Source organism: Dunckerocampus dactyliophorus, chromosome 15 (genome assembly GCF_027744805.1).
Source record: "Dunckerocampus dactyliophorus isolate RoL2022-P2 chromosome 15, RoL_Ddac_1.1, whole genome shotgun sequence".
In the NCBI taxonomy this organism is placed as follows: domain Eukaryota; kingdom Metazoa; phylum Chordata; class Actinopteri; order Syngnathiformes; family Syngnathidae; genus Dunckerocampus; species Dunckerocampus dactyliophorus.
This window is the reverse complement of record NC_072833.1, coordinates 7,421,945-7,447,873: the sequence shown is the minus strand read 5'-3', so window position 1 is coordinate 7,447,873 and position 25,929 is coordinate 7,421,945. Positions and strand designations below refer to the sequence as shown.

The 25,929-nt window shown below is 39.5% G+C and overlaps 2 protein-coding genes across 4 annotated transcripts in view; one reads left to right on the top strand and one right to left on the bottom strand.

Annotated features, from left to right (window-relative positions):
* The window catches only part of LOC129195027 (zinc finger protein 11-like), a 92,905-nt gene that overhangs the window by 5,385 nt on the left and 61,591 nt on the right, over positions 1 to 25,929 (bottom strand). Inside the window, exons 4-10 of one of the 3 annotated variants that reach the window (XM_054800718.1) lie at positions 9,775 to 9,952; positions 9,212 to 9,339; positions 8,113 to 8,261; positions 7,768 to 8,007; positions 2,058 to 2,249; positions 1,561 to 1,707; positions 552 to 1,476 (exon numbers count right to left, since the gene is read on the bottom strand). In XM_054800718.1, coding sequence (XP_054656693.1) covers positions 552 to 592 — 41 coding nt within the window. In that variant the 5' untranslated portion in view covers positions 593 to 1,476; positions 1,561 to 1,707; positions 2,058 to 2,249; ... (2 more) ...; positions 9,212 to 9,339; positions 9,775 to 9,952. Of the gene's footprint in view, positions 1 to 551; positions 1,477 to 1,560; positions 1,708 to 2,057; positions 2,250 to 3,407; positions 4,069 to 7,767; positions 8,008 to 8,112; positions 8,262 to 9,211; positions 9,340 to 9,774; positions 9,953 to 25,929 lie in introns of those variants that run through there. The other 2 variants (XM_054800720.1, XM_054800721.1) reach the window with 2 other exon arrangements.
* On the top strand, positions 9,935 to 24,177 carry LOC129195030 (amphoterin-induced protein 2-like). The gene is made up of 2 exons (XM_054800728.1): positions 9,935 to 10,175; positions 12,365 to 24,177. The coding sequence occupies exon 2, from the start codon at positions 12,451 to 12,453 to the stop codon at positions 13,927 to 13,929; it is 1,479 nt and encodes a 492-aa protein (XP_054656703.1). The 5' UTR covers positions 9,935 to 10,175; positions 12,365 to 12,450; the 3' UTR covers positions 13,930 to 24,177.

The window sequence follows — 25,929 nt, the reverse complement described above, 5'->3', positions numbered from 1 at the left end:
CTATGTTTATTTTCACAAATATCTGTTTTTTTTGTTGTTGTTCAAATATATTGTAAACTCAGGGGATCTTGGAAAGAGGAGGACTTTGGGGACAAAAAGGATTTGAATGAGAGCCAACAGTAGTTTTTCCTTTTATTTGCAATGTGTTTTTTTTATTTTGCTAAACCAAATGTATGTAAGAAAAGGAATTCATTTTAATTTTTATATCCTTACATTGTCCTACAGTGTTATATTAAACGTGGTTAAATTGTTCACAAATAGATCGTTTGATATAAACACGTTTTTTGTTTGCCTTTTGTAAATTCTGATTATAATGACCAATAACACATTAAAGGCAAAACAAAATCACAAAATCATTCAATGATCTTGAAATAGATCAGTAGCGGCGATACTGGTCCTGTATTTATCTGATATCAGACCGATACCAAGATTTGTAGTATCAACCACCCACCTCCAGTATAGACATTGTTAGTGACGGACTAAAAATAAAACTTAAAAGTCCTTACTTATCTTGATGCTCCGATAAGACACTTTGGTCAATGTCAACAAACCTTTGGAAAGTGTGTCGAAGAGATACGGGTCCATCTTCCATCAAGTTGCAGTTAGCCTGTTAGCTAACACTGTGTCATAACAAACGATTCGCTCGACACAACGCCTGGCTTTAAGTACCGGACAAAAAAGGCTCACGTTCTGATTATATACACCCAAAACAAACGTAACAGCGTTTAAAAAAGCAGTTGTATATTGAAAATCCTCGAAGGGTTGTCTTCGATTTGTTTGCGGTATGGCTCGTCTTCTTCTCTGTTAAGATTGACCCGGCTCTAGATGCTATTTGGCGCATTACTGCCATCTGCTGGTCAATTTTAAGTTGAAATTGCCCTAAAGTAAACGCACACACGTAATTCGTATGATGATGTGATGCAAACGTTTACTGAATAATAAGGAGGCAGGATGACTGTGAACAAGTCAGCCTTTTATTAGCATCCACAAAACAGCACCGCATGTCTTAAAGATGCGGAACACTGCCAACACGTCCTTTCTCACTTCTTCTACTTTCTTACGCTCCGCCTCTAACCGAGGTGGCAAATGTTACTGCCCTCTGCAGCCCATACACTGTATAGCAGCTCAGAAACACACAACAATGCACTCCAGTCTCTACAACTGTAACACAGTCAAAAGTTTTGACACAGCTCTTTTATTGTATCTCACTTGATTATTTGATTGTGCAGACGTGTTGTGATAGTTTATTTACTGAATAACAATATGTACAGTATACAAGTGTGCATAAGCTAAAGGGTTCCGGAGCTTTTCAGTGCTGAACAAGGTCCCAAGGTATGGAAGGTCCAAAAAGACGGTTTGTAGCTGTTGCAGTTCCACAGCACGTTTCAGTTGCACTTGATGAATCATCATCGTCATCATAATACAGCTGACGACAATGAGTCTTTTTTAAAATATCTCGATGGCAGGATGGAGGAGCTTGAGAGACGCAAAAAAAAAAAAAAAGAATGTCAGAGGACAGTGAAGTTACCAACATGTACTGACCAAATGTTGATAAGTAACCTGTCTGGACTTTCTGCAAAGTCTGTGAGTATTTGAGAGCCCCTCTGGCCTTGTTGTCCAAATTCTTACATCTCAGCATGACAAAGAGAGCTAAACACAGCTGTAGGGCAAAGGTCAGCATGCCCAGCACGATGATGATGTTCGTGTCTGTCAAGGGGGGGGAAGCATATCAACTTTTCTATTACAAGAACTCCTAATTCAGCTTTGAAATATAGAAGACTTGTATGTAAAAGTGTTGTGGATAATTAGAGCACATACACTAATGAAAACAGCACAAAGCCCAGTTGCATTAGTGTTCAGAATTCAGTCACGTTAGAAATGCACTCATGAGGGTTTCATGTTTAATGGCGTCCAAGTCAAAGATATAAACAAAGAGTACAAACAAAATGCAGCATTATGATATCTGTAAAGGCAGAATTTGTACGTTTACGAGCACTTCCTGTGTTAGGCTGTCATACGATGACATGAGATTATGACACTGGAGTGATATTACTCACAGTCTGATGATTCCTGTGGCATTGACTCCCAGTGGGAGGCATCAGGTCCAGAGAAGCTCTGGGTCGAGTTCTGGTTCTGGATGAGACCCATTTGTGTCACCTGACGTGCACCAACAATGTGGGAGGCAGCCGGATGCACTGAAGACTTTTAGAAGTACAGTCGTGGTCATTGTATGTGTGCAAGTATTGCTTCTGCATGAGATTAATAAGAAAAAAAGAAACTGTACAATTTAAAACAGCGGTGTTGAAAGTGTGGACTACACTGCTGATGGGGATGTTATACAACTTCTGGTCAACAAACCCCAACTATCTCTTTAACAGTATGACAGAGTATGAGGGCCACATTGAACAAAAGAAATCAGAGATTTTGAAAATAAAGTCGTAAATTTCTGACTTTTTTTTCCGAGTTTATACTCAAAATGAGATTTTTTTTTTTTCAATGACAATAAGTGACATGTAGCTAATGCCAACATAAATCATATGGAAAAATCTCCTATTCTAGTTGTCTGTGTTATACGACGAAGTATTAGGGCCACATTGGGGAAAAAAAAAAATCAGATTTCAAGAACAAAAAAAGTCATAAATTTACGACAAATAAAAAAAGTCGTACATTTTTTTTTACTTTCAAAATCTGATAAAAATAAATAAATAAAAAAAATCAGATTTCGAGAATAAAAAAAGTCGTAAATTTACGACGAATAAAAAAGTCGTAAATTTACGACGCTTTATTCTCGAAATCTGTTTTTTTTATTTACGATTTTTTTTTCTCAAAATCATTTATGCTGACATTAGATGCTTGAATGAGCAATTGATACTTAACCTGACCCTTTTACTTCAATTATATATTTGCTTGAGGAAACATGATGATTCAGCGTTTATCTCTATGGTTTAATCTTTAATCCAATGGAGAAGATCTCGTATAAAGGCTAAAGGGGGCGTGTCCCGAGAGAGCCAGTGATCAAATAGTTTTTCCTAAGACTACCTTTTAACATGCATCCACCCATTTAAGATGCCACGCAAACCTGATTGTATTATTATCAAAACGTGCACGCGAGTTCGTTTCTGTGATAGGTCGGCTTTAAAATTCACACCGATCTCAAACTCTCATCGTACGTTTGACGTATTCTGCAGGCAACTTCAATGAACTTTGACCTTTATCCAGTCAAATTCACCCAAAACATTTGACAAAAAAAAAAATAAAAGTGCGCTAGAGCTGCGTAATAATAACGACAAATATTGAATGTGAAACAACCCTTTTAGCTCTGCAGAGGATTGTTTTGACAGCTGTGCACGCAGAGCCGATCTGCAAATAATCCTAATTCTAAACGTCAAGGTTGCAGCTTTCCTCACCTTTAATGATAAAAGTTGCCGCTATTTGTCCCGCCTGTCCAAGCAACTTGGAGCTGGTGAAGCCTCTTAAATCTCCTCATCAAGGTTTCCGGGAAATTTGTTTTCCTGCTCACTCCACATGAGGTCCCCCTTTTTTGGAAAGCTGAACCCTCACATTCATCGCACGCATCCAGTCGTGAAATGTAGCGATCATCCGAGGGGCTGGTGAAGTGCATGTGCAATAAGTAAGCTATCCAGAGGACCTTGTTCAGATCACCCTCGGGGTTGGGCGTATGCAGTCAGCCACAGAACACGTTTGTTAGGCATAGTAAACACTAGAGCACAAACATCACTGTCACTTTGCCCCCCATTCACAGTTTCGACAAGTTGATTATTTTGGCTTCAAACCCACCTTATCACTCAAGGATGATGTGCTTGTGCTAGCTAGTTCCAGGCATTGGGATTTTTTTTTTTTTAGCTCCTGCTAATCTTCATTTTGCTATTATGATTCATTCATATTTACCTTTGTCGATATTACTGGTTGACATGCGTGACGATAATGTACCTTCACTTCCTAAGTGTACAATAATGTACCTTCACTTCCTAAGTGTACTCCAACACGGCAACGCTTCTGACACTGTAAAGCAGGGGCGTCCAAACTTTTTCCAGCGAGGGCCACGTACTGAAAAATGAAAGGACGCAAGGGCCACCTTGATATTTTGTAAACCAACACATAGAGATGTGATAAGAAGCTATACAGTATGTAGCTCAAGAAAAAAACTGCATTTCACCCTTGTAACATAGGTGAAATGCTACTAAAAATGATGTTTTTTTCCAGAATAATACGCGTTTATTCTTGTAAAATTGTGACGTTTGTTCTTCGTTCGATTACGACTTTTTTTCCTTAACATTTTGACGTTATTTTCATAAAATTACAGCTGTTTTTTTCCATTTGCGCTGTTTTTTTTTTTACATTTTCCAAATATTTAATTTCAGCTTTCCTTATTTCAACATTGATACTCAAATGATATCTTTCCTCATTTGACAAGTTTATTCTCATAAAATTGCAAATGTTTTCTCTATTTTTTTCTGTTCATATTTTGACTTTATTGTGGTAAAATTTCTGCTGTTGTTTTTTTTTGGTATAATTTTCCAAATATTTCAACTTTCTTCTTGTATATTTTTTCTTCTCCTAATATTTTGACTTTATTCTTATGTTGTAAATTTGCACCCAACCTAAGTTTAAAAAATTACAACATTAGTCATTGTTTTTGACGTTTAAACAAATATATAATTTTTTAAAAATATTTCAACGTCATGCTACTAAAATGACATTTTTCCTCATACTATTACTTTATCTTATGAAAGTATGGCTTTTTGTCCTTGCTAGGTTACTAAGTTAACTCTTCTCTTAATATTTTGACTTTTGATTGATTTTCCCATTTTTGCCGCTGTTGTTCTTGTTTTTTTAAGTTTCCTTGTTAAGTTACATTTTTAGACTGTGCTGCGGGCCGATAAAATCACAGCCGCACTTTGGACACCCCTGCTGTAAAGTGTCAGGAAATGTGTTGATGAAGTCGTTTTTGTTTAGTAAAGTTTCAGGTGATGATTGGGTATTAGTTGACACTTACAGCTTGTTTTTTATTGGCCCGCGAAACATTCTAGACATTAAATTAAACACAAAAAAAGAAACAACAAAAACAATAGTAACAATAGAAAAAAGAGCAAAAAGGCGTAAAAAAATAGGTGTTAATAATAAGCTATGTCACCTAAACACAAAGCTAACACAAAGCTTTTTCATGAAATATAAATAAATGGTCTTTTTTAGCCTTTTCACAAAATAAAAAGTATCAAAAGGGCTCCAACATCCTTTGACTTTTCAGTAGTCAATAATGGGCCCCCCAAAAAATCTTGACACCCCTGTGCAAGACTCTCCTGCACGCCAAAACGGACCTGAACTTTCCACATTCCCGATCTAGTTTAGGGACCTCTGGTGGCTATTTTATGAACTGCATCCAGCAGGGTGTGTTCTTTGTAGATTTGACATTAATTTGTAAATGTTTCCTATAAAACGTATGTAATTTTAGTGGCCATTTACAAAAATAAGTACATTTGAATATAAAATGAATCAAATAAATATTATTGATGGCCACTAATGTGTAATTTTGTCAGCCATTTTGTGACTGTACTAAGGAATTCACCCACTACGTTTTCCAATTAAGTGAACATTTTAAATTACAGCGGAACCTCGGTTAGCGTCTGCCTTGGTTAGCGTGGTTTTTGATTAACGTAGAAAATTTGCGTTACAATTTTGCGTCGGTTTGAGTGCATTCTCTGGTTAGCGTACGATACGGCGTGCGTCTAGTCATGTTATTAATACGCTGCATCAGTCCAACTGTGTTATTATTTTTTTAATCACAAAATGTCCTTCCTTGTTAGCATCCTTTTAGCTAGCAAACAAAATGGCAACCGGAAGTTACATCGCCCCATCTATGTCCTTGGTGTTTGACTCTCAAAAATGTTAACAGAAAACACGTTTTTATATTTTTTTTGCATAAAACAATTCTAAATGCAAATAAATGACGAACAAAAGGACTAAATGAACATTTCAGGCTACTTTTACCTTCATTGACCACTACTGTTCCCAAAGACACGACGTGGCAGCGAGACACCCCACGGACACCATCTTCCTGTTTTGTCATGAATTGTTTCTTGAATTCTCTGGCTCCATTTTGGGTTACAGTATTAAAGTGAGAACCACTATTGAATTCAAGAAACAATTCATGTCAAAACAGGAAGGTGGTGGTGGTGGTTGATCTTGGTGCCACATCATGTTTTGGGGACAGCCACATCAAGAATCACGTACTCAATAAATGTAAAAGTAACCTTAAACATTCATTTATCCCTTTCATTCATCATTTATATGTATTTCTATTCATTTAGAACTGCGCATGCCAAACTATAATTGTAAAACCACAACATTTTTGGCTTTCTGGAACGGATGAATTGGATTTACATGACTTCTCATGGGAAAAATCGATTCGAATATCGGCGCCGTTTCAGTTAGACCTTCTGGATGGAATTAATGACGCCAGCCAAAGTTCCGCTGTATTTTTTCTAAGGCACTAAGACGTTGCACCTGTCCACCATTACCAGCAGAGGGAGTCAGTGAGCTTAATTCACGCCACAGTTACTGCCTCAATCAAGTTAAGAACTACTAAACAAAAAAGTCATTATTTTATTTAGCTCAACTGCACGTGTACATGTTTATTTCATATTAACACTGCCATATGTTTCATAGCAATCATTTCCACTGTAAAAATATGACCATGCATTCTGTGTGCAGGGTAAAACAGCTTGCTATCATGCTCACCACACAAGCAGCCTTTTATGCTCATTGCTGCACCATATGCACATAAAGTGATGAAAATAACATGCTCAAAGGCTCAATGTGTCACCCTGCCCATGTAACACACCTTTTCCAATCAAAACAATAGCGTCGGCCTCTCCGCATCGCTTGTTTATCACTCAACACATCTGTCAATCCGACATCTACAATCATCTTTAACACAAACTAAATGGTATCCTGAGACCAGGGTGGTGTCCTCTGGCGCAAGGATTACTCCTACACATGGTGCCGGTGGCCTTCATGCAAATTCCATTTTGATTATTAAAAGCAGAGCGGACAGGGGAGGCAAACTGTTTTGTTTCCCATTAAGGCGACCCCTTCTCTCCCACTAAGAGGATTATCCCTGACACACGCTCAGGACTTACATAAGGCTGTCAGGGTAGGATAATATCTGACATTTCTGTCATATCCTACATTTTGGCACGAGTAGATGTGAGGTGTGGTACGGTGAAGAAATGTAGCCAGTGAGAATGTCTTTGCTTTATCGCACCATAAAATTGGATCACTTTTTGTTTTTTTTGCCACAGCAATCCGATCTGTTGACCTTGAAATCCTACCAACCTTGATTGTCGAGCCCGGTGTGTAATTATGTTGTGAGACTCTCTAGTGTTCCATTAAAACATCATCATCATCATCCGTCAGCTGCAAGTATCAACCCTGTGGGGTCCAGGGTAAGACTTGGAGCTTTTACCTTCTTTTGTGTTTACCTTTATGTATCACATTAAAAACAGTTCATCTTGCCTCGGTTGGGTTCCTTTTTTTCCCCCAGTATTTTTCATTTTCACATAGCATACTAACACACTGGGCTGAAAATCACACTAAAACTTTCAAATCCAAGGGTTTTCTGTATTAAAAAGTCTAACGTGTGTAATGTACCCTTCTTATAACTTAAATAGAAAATGTCTAATTCTAAAACCTGTATACAAATCCATTAAACAACAAAGTGAAATGTAGTTCTTATTACTTATTTACCTTTAAAAAACAGGTGAGGCCTCGAGTAGTTCCAGTTTACTAGTTACTAACTCGTTGAAGAGTCTGTCAGGCCTGATGTGCCTTTTCGAGTCAGTTGTCCACTTGACGGCAGCGTTGGCTTACCTTTCCCCATCTCCCGCTGCGACCCAGCGACCTCGAAAGCTTGACTGATGGCGAGCTTTTTTCCACCAGGTGTTGTTTCACTGCCTGTTTACTTCCGCTGCCAAAGCGGGCGCCTTCCTGCATCGAAGGCGCATACGAATGAGAAATAAAGTCACGACACAATGACAAAATCGTGACGAATATTATCGATCATACGTCGGGATTTACTTGACCGATACACACCAATGAAATACTCGCATGCAGTTTGAAGTTTGCACTTTCAGCGCAACTAGAAACAGAGCGTCTGTGTGTTTGCGTCACCATGCTGCATCGGCATAGACTGGATACAAGGTTGTGGACTCCAGGGAATTTTGGCTCAAGATGACGGTTTACTGTGTATTCAAGAGAAATAGGAGTCAAAAACGCTGGCAACGGGCAAGTTTCATATACCCAACAGCGGGTTAGATCCATATCAAGCATTCAACTCTTATTTTCAATCACAGAAGGCCGTGTTATCTCAAATCTACATCAAACACACAGTTAATCCCATCTCTCATCACGCAAACATTTCTCTGGTGAGGCTCCCCATCAAACCCCCCTCTCTCATATGGATCTCCAGGAGACATGCGTCAGACACGTGTTTTCATCCTTTTTTGCTAATCTGCACAGATAGTAGATGACGCGCTCTCCTAGAGGAAGCACTCTTCTTTTAAATGTCAAAACACCAGCTGCCTGATAGCAAGAGCTTGTCACCCGCCTGTATGGATTGTTTGCACACACTGATATTAGACAGTGAGGGTCTGGTGTCACTTCCTGGGCAGCACGGCGAATGCCAAGAACAGGAACCAAACAGCAAGAAAAGTACATTAAAACATATATATTTTGAAAGTCCAGCTGCTGTGGTGTTTCCAGGCTGTTGTTGCCAGGGCGACCCAGCTGATATGTCCGTCACTATCCTGATAGTATTTGTAAAGTGACCTACTGATGTTGACGCAAACTCTAAAATCTCCCCATCGCTCCCCCTGCAGTTGTGACTTTCGCTTTTCCACATTTTCCATAATTTCTCAGGAGATAACATCTAATGTCATGCATTAAAAGCTGATGCGTGAAGAGCAGTGATTAAATGATACACAGTTACATTCGCGCTGGTTACATCTCAAGACCCCCAGCGAAAGGCTAAGAAATACAAATAATGTAGACACACATAAAAAGCCATAAAAATGCTAATTTTTGATACTCTAAACCCTATAATGTGCCTCTCAGTGTAATGAAACACAGTTTCAATTCAGTTTTACACATTAAAGAACAATGACAAGCATCCAGTAGGCAGTACTGTACTTACAAAACGTGCAGCTACACAACATCACGTCTTCTCGAAGCATCTTCCTGCTGGAAAATGTTGAGTGAATTGACTTGTGCGACTGCGCCCTCTACTGGTTTCATAGCTGCAGCACTCTTTTCCCCTTCCCCCTGCAGATAGTGCCGTCAAACCATTTAAGTTACTATTAAAAATCATAGTTAATCATAATTTAAAGAGGAGAAATCCGATCTTTGCCGAACCAAAAATAGGTAGGGATCTATTGTACTAAAAAAAGAAACACAAAAAAGGTTCTTGTATTGATGGACGTCGGATATAAAAGTGTATTTTTTTGCCCTGTCGACTTTGAAGAAAGTATATTTTTTCGTAACAATTGTTTTTAGCATTTGTGTTATTCATGTTACTACTAAATGTTTACCTAGACTATGCAGGTGCAGCTCAATAAATTAGAATATATTTGAGAAGTGAATTTATTTGATGAATTCAATACTAATAAACTGCAAATAAACTACGTAAATAATAAGCTACTGTCATGCACCTGCCATGTTTGTAAGCATGGAAACTTCCATATTGCAAAATAAGCTTACTTGAATGCAATATTTACTGCAAGTGTCCTAAAGAATTGCAGGATGCCCGGTGGGGTGGATATTTCCAGTTCGTGCATCGTTGCGCAGCTGCAGCTGTTCCTCCTCTCTTGCGTTGTCGTGCTCCGGTTTCCGCTTCCTCACACGTTGGTCCCCTCCCCCTGCCGTCACGCAACTCGACCTGCAGGTGAACAGTTCATTATGCAGCGTTTCCCTTCTGGCAGCACACACACAAACACACACACACACACGCCCAGACTGCTTTTAGGCTGCACAATGGTGCGCTTTCCAGCGATAAAGAGCCCACAATGCGCTGCGTACTATCAGGCGAGTGTGCATGCAGACGCGACCGTGGAGGAGTGGATGATCGGAGTTGAACAGGCGGCAGCTTCGTGGGCGTGAAGGTGAGCGGTCTGTTGTTGATTTTTTTTTTTTATTAAAAGCCGATTGTACGGCATTCCTTTAATTACATAGTTGCACAGTTCTTCCCAGTGCTGCTCTATTACAGCTAAACAATATCTTGCTTCGCATTTGCCGCCTGCATAAGCACTTTTAAAACAATTAAAATGAAGACTTTACACTTAACAGAACACTTTACCTGCATGTGCAACGAGTCTGAGGCAGGAGCCTTTTTTTTAGATTAGTGTATTTCTACGGGACAATGCAGTTTCATAAAACGCATGAATTGAAATGAATTTAAAAAGCCAGAATTAGGCTGCTTTTCATCTGGTCCCCTGGCCATGATGTTAAAAAGGCAGTAAAATACGTGCGTACAATAAGACGAAACAATAAAACCACACAATACAAGCTGATTAGAACAATAGGAACATCAGAGAAATGTTCAAGTGATCACATAGAAAAATAAAAATACAAAAATAAAATCAAGTATACAACACAACAGGTGCAGTGCAGGTGTTAAACCGTTGTTATAAATGCCTAGTGAATGCTTTCAATGTTGTTAATCGTTTAATATCATCTGGTATTGTGTTCCACTCTGTGGCACCTCTCACAGACCAGGCTGACTGACTAAATGTGCTTTTACGCAAACAACAACAGTCTCCTCTCAGACATCCTCTTGTTCCACGCTTAGATCGGATGGTGAAATGTGCAAGAGGAGCTTGAGCTAGATTATGTACTGGAGCAACTTACACGTCAAGCATAAATCTGCAAATGTATGAAAGTTGGTCCAGTTTAAAAATCCATGCTTTTTTAGAATTGCACAATGATGGTAATGTCTTGGTTTGTTTATCCATGGCTTGTGTGGCTTGATGGTACAGGATGTCAAGTGGTCTCATTTTAATATGACTTGCCTGAGACCAGCTAGTTATGCATTTGAGATGGCTGAAAATCACTGAATGTAAGAAGACATGAAGTCAATGTAAGCAGACATGACATTTCTGATTGAGCGAAAATTTGCAAGATTAAGCATGATTTTTTTTTTTTTTTTTTTTTACACATTTTGCTGACGTGAGCTTGACATGCAAAATTTGAATCTATCAGTAATCCGGGATGTTTATTATTAGTCCAAAATATTGATAAGTAGTATTTTAGTCACTAGGTAATGTTACATTGATGAAACATTACCTTAGATTACATTACCTTAACACTGCTTGAAGTCAGCCATGGTGAGTGAAAAAAATTCAGTGTGGAAGTGGTAGGTTTTGGCTTCTTACTTTGTCCTTCTTCCCCACTCTGTTTGAAACACTTTCTTAAGTTGAGAACAAATAAATTGGCGAATAACTCGTTAGCTCGGTAACTTTGCTGTATGCTATCGGCAGCGGGCCGTCTCTTTATGTCCCTGCAGTGGTCCAGTAGCCTGCGCATTAGTGTCGTAGTGCAGTGTGGCGTAAAGGTGACTATAGGGGTGTTATTTCATGTCTACATGGCTCTAATAATGTTAAAACACATATTTAGAAAGTCATAAACAGGTTTTCTATGCTCTAACTACAAAAATATTCAGTTTATTAATATTGAGACCCACTTCGCAGAAATTCACTTATGGCAGTCGGGTCTGGAACCAATGGACCGCGATAAACAAGGAACGACGGTACTGGACACTGTCAGAGAGGTGTCGATTTAAAAAAGCTTGCATTTTGATACCACTTAGAAATGAATTGCGAGTGTCAGCATTATTATCTTTGTAAAGGCAGATTTATTGCTTTGGATCTCATTAAATGTGCAGTTGTTCCTAATGCTGTAGTCAGGGAGTGCACACTGTGCAAACACATCACCACAACAGTAAACATATTGTTAAATTAATACCAAATGCCAGTATAAAGAGCATGAAGGCAGATTTATTGTGTTGGATTTCATTAAATGTTTACCTAATGCGGTAGCCAGTGAAGACCTATTGAATATGCTGTGCAATCACCACAATAGTAAACATATTATTAAGTTAATACCAAGTTTGAATAAAAAGTAAGCCTTATTGTCTTTGTAAAGGCAGATTTATTGTGTTGGGTTTCTTGAAATGTGTACCTAATGTTGAATGCACATTGAATAGACTACTGCTATTTTAAGGTACTTGTCAAGATGATGCATGCTGACTACAATGGAATGGAAAAAAATATATTTTTGTGTGTATCCCCCCCAGCTCTTCAAGGCATCCTCATGGTAAACCTGACATGTGTAAGCCAGGTGAGACAGTAACCTGAGAGTCCATCCTGAGGGAAAACCAGGATGTGTCCCATCGCGTCACAACTGAGAGGCGTCCCTTACAAGCCTACAGCTGTCGTCTTGCTCCTCTCCCTGTGTCTCGGCTTCCCTCCTCAGGCGCTGCCTTGCCCGACGAGCTGCCTTTGCGCGAGCGATCTTGTTTCCTGCAGCGGGTGCAATCTGTCAGCGCCGCCCTCCGACCTCCCCGGCTATGCCACGCGCTTAGACCTGAGCCACAATTCCCTCGCTGTGCTGCCCGCTGATTGGATAACCCGGACGTTTGACCGGCTGGCCACGCTGGTCCTCAGCCGTAATCATATCGAGCAAATTGAGGCGAACGCCTTTGCCGCCACGCCGCATCTCCTCCACTTAGACCTCTCATCTAACAAGCTATCAGTGCTCAACGCTTCCATTTTTACTGGTCTCAAGGAGCTGAGGGAGCTGCTGCTGTTTGGCAACCAAATTGTCCACATCCTTCCCAACTCCTTTAGCGGCCTCCAAAGCCTGGTGAAGCTCTACCTTTCTGGCAACAAGCTGACGTCACTCCCTTTAGGTCTTCTGGATGGCGCGGGGCCTCTCAACTTGACCTTCCTTGACGTGTCCTCCAATAGGCTCTCAAGTGTAGAAGTTCACGCACTGCTCGCTCTAAGCCAACATGGTGGAATTTATTTGCAAGGGAACCCTCTTGTGTGCGACTGTGCTTTGCTGGCTTTGTTGGAGTACTGGACGTGGACGCAGTATCGCCCCCTGTTGGACTTTCAAGATGAATACCCATGTAGGGGCTCAACACTCAATTGCAGCCTGCATGAGGTGTCAGCTGAAGGTGGAAGCTACCAAGTAGATCCAGGTAAATGGCTGTTGTTGACATGTCCTGGCTTTGCACCCCTTCCTATGAAGGATGCAGCCGTCTTCTGGGTGACCCCTACAACTGTGCTCAATTCATCAACGCACAATCCAAGCGCTCACCTCGCCGTCCTCCCCAACGGCAACCTTGAGATACGAGGAGCTTTATTGGAGGATTCTGGCTCGTACACATGCGTAGCGGCACGTGGGCGTCCTCACGACCCCGCCGAGTCTCCAGAGGTCACCGTGATCGTGGGAAACACAAGCGCCGTCGCTTCCAGCGGCCTGGCCCATCGGAGCGGGACAGAACACTTCAACACGGCTTTCACCACCCTGGCTTCCTGTGTGGTCAGCATCATACTGGTGCTGCTCTACCTGTACCTAACGCCGTGTCGATGCACGGGGAACAGGGGCGGGGCATCGAGAGGTTGCGGCGGGCGAGCTTTGATGCTCTGCTCAGACCCCAGGGAAGTTGAGGCAGGACAGAGGAGGTCCAACGGGAAAAGGGTGGCGTTCTTGGAGCCGCAAGTAGAGGACAGCGATACGGGTGTTGCAAAATCACCAGTAATGAGTCCTGTCACCACTGAGGGCATTCTTAAAAATGGAAGCAGGACAGTGGGACAGACCCTCACAGACACAACCCTTGTGGTACAAACCTGAATAAAAGGTCATGGATTGCTAAAAATGTAGTCCACATTTCACTAATACCGGATAACATAGGAAGAGATCACAAAGATGATTGAAACGTGGGCGGTGGAGCATTCACACTCGATAAGGCGTAAAATTGGTAAAGTCTGTCTGACTATTGTTAGGTATGCTGTGAAAACACCACCGTACTGTATGTGTGAAATCAACCAAAACCTTGATGTTTTCCTGATCAAAATGTTTCCGCTACACTGACAACGGAGCAACTGAAGGTGACTGTGGCTGTTTAATGCAAATGTAGCTCTATAGTTCATCCATGCACATTTATAGCTTTATAATAGCGTACTTGTCTCGTGAGATGTGTTAGCACCAAAATGATGGAGGTGAGTGGAAGAAAACAGACTTTAAAAAGGTCAAAGTGCACACTTTACCATGATTCAGCTCATTATAATACCCTTAGGAACACGACAGTTGCTGTATGTCTCGGAATAACGTCACCATTATGGGAAGCAGGGACGCCCAAAGTGCGCCCACAAAAACTAAGCAGCAAAAATGGGAAATATAAAGCAAAAATAACACAAATATTGTCTTTGAATATATATGCAGTAATCCCTCGTTTATTGTGGTTAATTGGTTCCAGACCTGACCGTGAAGTGCCGCAAAGTAGGATTCCTTCTTGATAAATAGAATATTTTCAAAGTTGGAGCATAGAAAACCTGTTTACGACCTTCTAAATACTTTTTTTTAGCATTATTAGAGCCTTCTAGACATGAAATAACACTGCTGTAGTCACTTTTACACTCAAATAATAGAATATAGTAGACATAAAAATAGATAATAGGACATCTTACACATAAATAAGGCATAACATAGACTCATGTTTCTTGTAGCATTGCTGCGTACTTCCTGTGGTGGCTGTTGCCGCATCAGTGGTACTGACACCTAGTGACCAGTGTAGAATACTACTTTAATGCCGTTGTTTGTGGTTAAGGAGAGACTCACCATGCACTTCAGTCACTTTTTTAACAAGCAGCGAACACATGCAGTGAACATTCACTCAGGAGCTGCTGTCGGTCACAACTCGGGCCAATCACTCGCACTCTCCACGCTGCTAACACTGAAATGAACACAATCATCTCTAGCTAGCTGACTCCCGATGTACTTCAGCCGTTTGTTTTAAAAGGCAGAGAACACATGCAGTGAACATTCACACAGGAGCTGCTGTCGGCCACAACTCGCGCCAAACACTCGCACTCTCCACGCTGAAACACTGGCGTCATGCACGCACACAACAAGTCACAGATATTACACTACCTGTACATACCATGTCCACATCCGTTGAATTTTCAGTATGCTTCCCTTGGTGGACAAAGTTTGTCAACTGATTATCAAACTGTGGTTCAAGAACCATAACCAATTTCTGTCACTTTAAAAAATATATATATTAAAGACGTATACATGTGAAATAATTGTGGAAATGTATTAACCACCTCATACACCACAAGTCAGTTACGTACCTGCAAGTACAAACCACATATTCTAAACTTGCCAGGCAAAAGTATTTTTGAGGTGGTATTGCATGTGGAAAGGTTTGACAAGATTTTCCCTTAAAATCTCCTAAAAATCTGTCATTAGGGTCCTCTAAGTGACATACTGTATGAGGGAGGCCACCGCAGGATGGGCATAAAAATCGATTAACCGATTGAGGCAAAATGGAGTGCACGACAGCTGCAACCAGCAGACATGCAGTTTCCGTAAGCCTCAGTTTTCGTATGATTCAGCTTTTGTCAGAAATGTTCGCAAAAATGTTGCCACTGTCTCGATCTTCGTACGGTACTGCATATAACACACTTGTCCTTTTGCCCTGTACTGTGCTGTTCCGTGAAATCGAGTGCCCAATCAAAGTACCCTACACGTTGCTGACTCATTGTCCATGCATTTTTTTTATTGAGTGTGACTAACAATAACTCTCCATGGGGCCAAAGAAAGTTGCAAGTGCCAGCAACTCGATAAAAAAGGTGAGAAACACTATTGAATTCAATCTCGTCAGGATGTACGGGAAGTGCGCATCAACAATGAGGATTTATTTTGCATTGTTTTCTGCATGTAAAACTACAACTATACTATAACAATTTTCTTTAAAATTAATTTTTTGTTATAATTTTACGGAATAATTGGTTTTACATTATTTTTTGGGGGAACTGCCTTAGTTTTCATATGTTTTGGTTTTTGTCCAATCTTTTGGAAGAAATTACCATGGAATTTTGGTCAGCGTACAAAGGTCCAACTTTAACCAAAACGGATGTTAACCGAATAAAATTTTCATATAATAAATAATGTAAACCCAATTCATCCGTTCCAGAAAGACAATTTTGTTTAACTAGCTAATAGGATGCTGACAAGGAAGGACATTTTGTGATAAAAAAATACACTAAGAACACCGTCGGACTCATGCAGTGTGTTAACAACACGACAAGATGCGCGTCTTATTGTATGCTAATCAGGCAAGCAAACCGAGGCAAAATTGTGGTGTAAATTTTCGACGCTAACTGAGGATCCACCGTACGTCAAACCTTTTGGACGAAATTAATAACGAAAACCGAGGTTCCACTGTAAGGGGAACTTTACATGAGCGAAATGTGTGACGCAGCCTTGTACCCAATGGAGTGTCCGGGGAGTGTAATACACATAAAAATGGTAAGCTGTATCATATCATATGCGTTTTGCTTTGAATGATGACTAATAATTTAACATATTTCAAAAGTGTCAACCCAGTCGCTTGCTTTATTTAGAATATGATATAACAAAAAACTGTCGACTTTGATCACGCTCCTTTTTACAGATAAAAGTAGCGTCACAAGCAAAGCAATTCTCAAAAGAAGCGGCCTGCGAACGCCTCGCAAAGCAAGAGGCTGCGGAGTGAAGTGTCATTCAGTCAGTGTCACAGAATTAGAAAAGCGCTGACCCACATACTCCCTTTGTCTGTTATTTTTAGACGTGCGGTGTCATTTCCAAGGTGCCCAGAAGCGTGATGTTGTTTTCCTTGCTTCTACATGTGTCTCGTCCACACTGCATTGTTTTCAAATAAAATGTCTGCTTGGACAGGTTGAAGGCATGACATGTTTTTTTTTTGTCAAAATGAAAAGTAGTGTTACATCAGAAGGATTTAAAGCATGGCAAATAACCTCTTAGTGAGTCAGCAAATCACAATTTCCCCCAAAATCCTCTTACGGCCTTTTCATTTGTGAGTAAAAAAGTGAAACCTTAAACCTTTTTTGCACGCTTTTTTTTTTTTACCCCCCCAAACCACTTCAGATGATTGTACAATTGTTTCGGTGGCAGGGAGGACAAATAAGGAGCCTTTTTTCCGGTGGCGGAGAAATTGGCTGGTGCTGATGGATCCCATCGGGACCAATCTGAGCACCTTAGCACTTCTAGGGACGAGGTGTTATTCTCACGCTAACATGATGACTTTTAATGAAGCAATGCAGGTAGCCTCTCATTACACGGGACATCATTAAAAAAAAAAAACCCTCTGGTTCAACTCCAACATTACTGCAAAAGTAAATCCTTCATTCATGTTAGCATAGTACTATTTAGTCGTTATTTAAGTCTATTTTGCAGAATATGCTCCAATAAATGCACATACTTTGCAGCATTTTTGTACTGGATTGTCATTTTTCATTATTTAAGCTCAAAAGGTGTTTTTTTATGTGTACTGTATATATGGCATAAAGAAGTGGTAAAATACTGTAAGAAATGTATAGGAGGGATTGGTATAGCTTTTAAAACAATGATATATTCTTTAGCACAACCTCCTAAAGGAGCCCGATCCTGCATTTACAGTTTGTCAGACTTATGTTTTAAAATGCTGTACTCTTGTTCTGCCTGATGTGGAAGCGCCATCTCATGAGGTTGGTGTGCTTTTAAAAGAGCCCTGCTTTCATTTTTAGGCCGCGACTAAATCTTGTGAGATTTCCACAAGATCCTTTGAATTTCACACGTCACACCTTCAGGATGTCCATGTATAACAGGGGTGTCCAAAGTGCAGCCCGGGGGCCATTTGCAGCCCGCAGCTGTTTTTTATTGGCCCACGGCAAAAAAAACAACAAAAAAACAGCAAACATTTAAAAATCGAAAAAGTCGTAATTTTACAAGAAAAAAAAATCCCATTTTAGTCGCATAAAATGTTATTATTAATGTAATTATTAAAGAAAAAATAAATTTTTAAAAGTCATAATGTTATAAGAAACAAACAATTGAAAATGAGGTTGCGGAAAAAGTTATAATGTCACGAGAATAAAGTCAAAATATTATTGGAATAATGTCTTAACTACAGAAGAAAAAGACAAGAAGAAAGTTGAAATAATTGGAAAATTGAAAAAAAAAAACAGCATAAGTGGAAAAAACGTCTGTAATTTTATTAGAATAAAGTCAAAATATTACGAGAAAGAAGTTGTCTTCTAAAGGAAGAATAGTCACAATTTTACGAAAATAAACTTGTAATATGAGGAAAAAATAATATCATTTTAGTAGCATAGAGATGAAATATTAACGAAAAAGTATGTTACTTTTTAAAAGTCGGAATATGAGAAATGGAGAAAAGTAACGTAATGTAATTTTTGGAAAATTAGGTTGGGGAAAAAGTTGATATTATGGGAATAAAGTCATAATATTACGAAAGACAATTTATGAAGATTATTTAAGAAGAAAGTTGAAATAAATTTTAAAAATCAACAGAAATAATGGAAAAAAAGAGCAAACATCAAAGTTCATACTAATAATACACTTTCTGAGATACAGTTTTTTTCTTTTCTTGATATAACTTCTTAACATATCTCCATGTGTTGCTTCACAAAATATCAAAGTGGCCCCTGCATCCTGTCATTTTTCAATATGTGGCCCTCGGTGGAAAAGGTTTGGACACCCCTGATGTATATCAGCTGATCAAGTATCCAGCATACCGTTTGTCACTTTTTCTTGAAAATGGCAGCCATAAAGTGTTTTTCCGGATGTAAGAATTGTGCAGAATTGAGCAATGAAAATATATTTTTGTTTCCGGGGGAGCTAAAGACCTGGCGCACAGTTACAGTTCACAGCTGTTAGTAAACAAAGCACAGTTCGCCACCGAATTATCCAATATTCATCTAATTACAGTATATCCAATACCAGTTCTTCTTTACTGTTTGCTAATAACCATCAGTTGCAATGAGCCGACTGCACTTTTTTATGAAGTTGAGCCAAATTTTTTTTTGCGGTTTCTTCATCGCCGGTGCTCGCAAGCTTCTTCTTCGTCAGTGTTTGCGGCTATTTCTTCGGCGAAGTGGGCATGGAATCTAGGAATCGAAATAAGAATCGGAATGTTAGTCCCGGTGCTCGATGCCCAACCCTAATTATAATGTTGGTTAGCATATCAAAGCATATCATAGCAATCGCAAATCATGCAAATATGGTTCTTTGAGACTACATGAGCTCATAATTGTGTCCAGGAAAAGGGGATTTGGAAAAGGACATGCAGAAGAATATGTTAGCGTCAATAATTTCAGCATTTCACATTTTGTATGACATTGAATGGAGTTAAAAGAAGTATTAAAAGCTGTGGGCCTTTTTACCAGCAGACTGACAACGCTTTTCCTAATACATTATATCACATGATTAGGAGTTATGACGGGCGCTAAAACCAAAAATATGATATTACATAACCAAATCTTACTGTGGTTAGACGCACTTAGCTTTAACGACGACTGCCTTGATCAATATCCTCCATCAGGACATTTCATCTTCTCAGTGCCAAGTATAAATGTAACTTCCTGACTATCCATAAGTGAAACGTTGCAAAAGTTTAATGAAAGCGTGGCTCATATTGCTAAAATAGCAACATTAATGGGAGCCCGTTCAATATAATGGCACCATTTGGCAAATGGTTCTCGCTGTTTAATTAACGCGGTTTCCAAGCTCCATTCACCTTGTTCTGACTGTTCCCTCCAGAGCTGTGTAATCCAAAAAGAGGTCATTTACATGCCTGCATTTTTTTTTAACAATGCTGCTGCTGAGCATGCCCCCGGTCGACCCACTGCTTGTTAGGAAAAGTACAATTTCTGCAATCCTTCTGGTGTGAGTTTCCATTCTATTGGAGCTGGAGGCCCTGGACTGGCTCACGTGCAAGACTAATGAATGAAAGCTTGTCAAAGTTGCATCAAAAATTAATGCAGTGTGATGGACACCACTGTTCACAACACAGGCTTGTGTGTTCTGGTATTTGGAGCATGCACACGCAACCCACCCCCTCCAGTGGAATTTGAAACATTAAGACAGTTTGCACATGTGCATCACCCTACCTGCTTCAGTCCTCAGGAGAGGTACATAGGAAATATATGACAAATCAACACTTTTAGCATTGCTTAAAGCAAGAGGAGACTCAGTACTATGCAGTAAACATAAACAGGTTGGAGGCTTTTTATATAAAATCGTACAAAACTGCCATGGGTTCTATCGCTGTTGTATAAGACACAATATTTAATAACTACTGCAGTGTTTGTTCATATTTTATGCATAATCATAAAGAAATTTGGGGTATGGAAAGTGTTGGAAAAATATTAGATTTTGCTAAATAAAAAAGCAATATAAAATACAAAATCAAATAAATTCAATGAAACAAAATACAATACAGTAATATGAATTCATTGAATTTCAACATTCAAAATACGGTGCCATCCAACTAAAAACAAGAAAAAAAACAATCAAATTGGCATGATTTCATTCGGATGTGGCTGTCAGCTGCAATGACACCTGCACAACCGAACAACGAACGACACTCTCTGTGACGGCGATATGTCTTTTCCTGTCGCTCCCTTGGAAACACTGACTGACTGAAGGCACCAAAAAGGAGGAGCAAACTTTGCACTAAGCTGCAAGCAGGACTATAGGATAAACACATTGCTGGTGAAATCACACTTCAAGGCTGTGAGGCCCTCTCACGGCTTCGTATTTGAAATGTAATAAATACAAAATAATAATAATAATCACATAAAAACATGTGATTATTACAAAGTCGATGATGATGCCAAGAAGAGACTTTTGAGTCTGATATATTCATTAGTTATGAAAGGAGATGAAGGATAAGAACTCATGTCTTTTTTTTGTACTGGATTGAGACCAAACAAGTCCATGCTGAGTTTATGTAATCAAATGGAGTCAGAGAGCCAGTGGGGATAGAAAGTCACAGCAAAAAGTAGGTTACTTAAAAGCAGGGGGCCAAATGTCACAAATGGACACGTTCAATACTCGATTTTGTTGGTTCTTGAACCCTCCTAGACATATACAGTCATAGTACATACAGTACATGACTGACCAATGGAACCTTTAGCGTCATTCATTTGTTCCGGAAGGTCAGACTCTAAACAAAATAACAGAATCAAATTTCCCCATAAGAAATACTGTAAATCCAATGAATCCCTTCCAGAAAGCCAAAAATTTAACACAAAACATTTTTATAGTTTTACAGTTATACATGTAGTAAATGTATAGACTACACCGGTGTATAAGCCGCACCCACTAAATTTACAGGAAAAAACAGTTATGTTCTTATATAAGCCTGCAATGGTGTCCACATGATAAAGTGGCATGTTGTGGCATTCTGTGAGGACCAGTCAGCTCTTCATTTGACAGGAGACAATCGAGAGCTATGAATAAACTCACAACAAGCCTGTCAACCCATTGGAAATTGCAGGAGGTCATTTCTTAGTATAACAGTCTGACTCACGGTTTCATCTTACAAACAACATGAAACTCATCACACAGCAACTAACCCTCAAACGTTACTCCTCAGAAATATAGAAACATGTATCAAAACGAGTTTTAGACGAAAAAAAAACAACATTTTAAAGTGTTCCCATAATTCATTTCATTTGAGATAACCATTTCATTGGAGGAGAGCATACTGTAGAAAGCATGGAAAATGGCACTGCAATGCTGCCCCTGTCCACCAGCAGGAGCCAGAGCACCCGGAGCCCAAAGTAAAAAGAGGGAAGCTGATGTCACTGCAGCGCCCCAATGAATGTGTTGCTCAGATGCAATGCCTGATGGGAAAACTTTAAAAAGTTTTTTGTTTTTTTTTTAAGTCATATTGGGACGTGTATATACACCTTATATACACCCAAAGGAGATGTTATTGCCACACTGCTGCAGGGTTCAAAATTTAAGAAAAAAAAAGTTAGCGGCTTATACACCGGAATTTATGGTAAATATGAATGACGAATGAAAGGGATAAATGAACCTTTAAGGTGACTTTTACCTTCAGTGAAGATGTGATGCTGAAAACAGGAAGGTAGTGGTGGTTGATCTTGCTGCCACATCGTGTCTTTGAACAGTCACGTTTTCAGTGAAGGTGAAAGTAACCTGAAGTCCATTTATCCCTTCCATTCGTCATTTATATGCATTTAGAATTGTTTTATGCAAGCACATTGTTCTATCGCTACATCGCGGTTCACTTTTCGTGGATTTGTTGTTTCGCAGATTTTTTTAAGTGCAGTTTTGCATGTTTTGGTTTTCTGTGTGTTCTGCGTCCTTGTGGTGTATTAGGGCAATCTATCGGTGCTCTGTTGTCTGTGTCTGTTATTGTATTTACTACTGCTACCAGTAGAGGGTGTTGTATACTCATGTTGAAGACGTGTGCAGCGCCACCTCTTCTCAGTATGTGTTTGTGTGCCTCTACAAGCATATTAGGAACCCACAGAAGACAATAGCCGGCTAAATACAGAGCTACAATAGTCCTTATTGGCTAAGGGAGAATCCGCCCATTGTGTTTGGCGTCCTGATTGACTGTAGACCATTGTCGTGCCGTTTTCTGCTGTGGTCAATCGTTGCTAACAAACGAGCTAACTGTGTGAGGTGCTTGCTAACCGCCAATAAACAATAGAAGAAGAAGAAGAAGAAACTAACCGGCTAAATGAATCATCTTTTGAAGGAGTAGGACGAGGAGGACAACGACAGCACGAGGGATATGTTTTAACGAGGATACGAAAACGCTACAGTCGAACAGCGGCAGGACGAAGCACGGTCAGAGGAGTGAATACCCATGAGTCACTTAATAATTTCTTGCGTCCAACCTAGTAGGGTGACCATTAAAATTGAAGAAATTTTAACTTTGAGAGCGTGTTTAAAAGAGAGAAATGTTAATGCCCGTCTGAGAAAAGTGTTTAAAGTGTATCACGCAGTTTATTAACAACACGCATATTGTACGTTAACGGGAGAATGCGCACAAACAGAGGCAAAATTGTGGTTTAAAATTTCAACATTAACCAAAAAACATGCTAACCAGGGCGGACGCTAACCGAGGCTATTATATTTCAGACAAATCCACCACATGGTAGCAGTTATTAAACCTTACACAACCTAACTTTAGGGAGTTTAGTCGAATCGCATCTAACTGCCCATAAGTCGTGTGTCTAATGATTATAAAACTTTGATGATATCACAACGCATAGGGGGTGCCACAAATTCCATTTAGAGCAGTGATTCCCAACCGCTGTGCCGCAGCCTTATCCAATTTCACCTACTTGTTTTCTCTAAATAATGTATGTTTGTTCATCATTCCATTTTAATTTATACATTTGATTTTTTGTATCATCCTCTGACCCTCAAAAGGTTCAGTCTACTTTTACCCCCTTATTCAATCATTGTATATATTTCCTGTTTGTTTTTTTTTAACTTTGCTTTTTCTTTTTTTCACTTTCAGCTTTCCTTTGTCAGAGATCTCCACAGCGAGTCAATCGTATGACCGGTTTAGTTTTTACGCCGGCTGCCCTTCCTAACACAACCCTGGCCACAAATCGAACCCATGCCCTCTGCCATAAAAAAGCATGAAAGGCATCTAATTACTTTTCAGCTATCCAGTTATTTTGAATCACCGAACACTCTATTTCATCCTTTTCATTCACCTTAGAACAAACTGGTTAAGTGGTACATGTGAAACACAGGAAGGGAACAACTATCAGTCAACGGAGAAGGGGTAGGATTAAATAAGCATTGCTTCTTCCTACTCTTTTTTTTCGTGCAAGTGTAAACGTGATGTATTGCTATGTAAATTGTTTTGCATGTTCAAAATAAACGAAATTAGTAGTGTTGCCGTATGCGTCATGTTTATGAATCAGCTTTGCATTTTGATGTCACAGCACAATGTGTCTGCCTTTGGGACACTAATCAGTTTTTCTTTAATGGCCTGGATTCATTAGCTTCTTCTGTTCTTTGCCTCCCAGAATATTGAACGTGTTGCAACAATAATTTGTGCCCTTGGTGCAACAACAACAACAACAACAACACATAAGCCTGAGAGAATGTGCTGCTCTTATTAATGTTTTGTATAAATTGCTCATTAAACATGCATTATAAACAAAGGTCCATTGTCTAATGCAAAACAGATCCAGTCCACTAAGTCTTTAATTTTTATTTAGCATCTTGGTTTTTGTGGCATACTATTACGTTACTGTATACTCCAGCGCCCTTCTCAGTGTCTAAAAGCTCAGGGCATTTGGGCTTTTTTAATTTATTAACTACAATTTTAAAAACAGTTACTTTAAATTGAGATGACCAGCAATTGGTACAACAAATTATTTTCTTATTGAAAATGAGTTAAAAAAAAATCTTTTTTATTACATTCCATTAAATGTGGCTAAATAATGAGCCTAAATGACCCGCTGGTTTCTTACATTGTGCAGGGAATGAGGTTTACACAGCTCTCTTTTCATCCTACGTCACAAGAATCTTGATGCTGAAATGGAAGAAATGTGCCAGGCACAGATATTACGTATGGTAGATTGTGCTGACCTGCATTCCATAACACAAAAGTGATAGGACCCGTCATCTCTTCCGAAGTCATTTCCTCTATTTTTGCTCCGGGGCTTGTCTGTGCCCTTAAAATGGTCTGATCCAATATGTGAGAAGGGATGTAGGGTCGCAGTCAGGGCTGGACGTGCTGCATTTTCAAGATGTTATTACCATATTTCTTTGTGTGTGTGTGTGTGTGTGTGTGTGTGTGTGTGTGTATGCTGCACAACCTGCACATAGACATTTGTGATGATACTGTACGTACTGGAATGATTTGATGCAATTAAAAGGAAATTTACATGACGCACATTATTCCGCAAAGGTTGAATCGAGGCAACGATCTTCTTGTTAGTTGAAGACGTTTCACCAATAATCCAAGAGTTTTTTTCTAAATTTCTAAAGGCAGTTTTAAATTTTTTATTGTGGAGTCTACCTATTTATGTTTTTGTCAGTGGTCACAATAAGGTTGTTGTTAACAAAAGGTCGTTCACCTGCCTAGCAGCAAAACAGCTCGTTAGTGGCCACTCTTCCCGTGGAATGAGACAATCTTTGGGGAATACAGTAGCTGTCAGGGCATCATTGTGAGCAGACGATAGGTGATGGCACAAACTTCCTTTCTAGTTTCATGTAAATGGTTTCTTTCACCCCTCTTTCCAGCGGCCCTCCTATCCAGAATCGGATATCATCCTCAAAGAAATGTCCCTTATTCTTGAGTTCCAAATAAACTGACGACTGTGAACCCAAAGAAACTGCTTTCCGATGTTGCGCCATGGGTTTTCTTAGTCTCTCCAATGTAGAGATCATTGCCTTCCTCACTACACTGCACTGCATAAGCAACATTGCTGAGTTTGCTTCTCAGGATGTTGTCCTTGGGTTGAACCAGCTTTTGTCTGAGGGTGTTGCATCGGTATGTTATGTTTAGAAGAAAAATCTTTCTCAGTTTCTCTGACAAACCAGCCATGTAAGGAACCGCCTCCTGTTTCTGTCCTCTAGCGAGGTGATACATCTTCAACAAACAAGAAGAGGCCAGTTGACTGGGAATCTACACAGAAAAAATTAACGTAGTTATTCCACATGACTTTTACAAATGTAATGTACTAGGGGTGTCACAAGATGATATTTTAACATGACTTTTAAGAAAAGCACAATGATAAAATATAAAATATATATGACGATATATTGCAATCCATC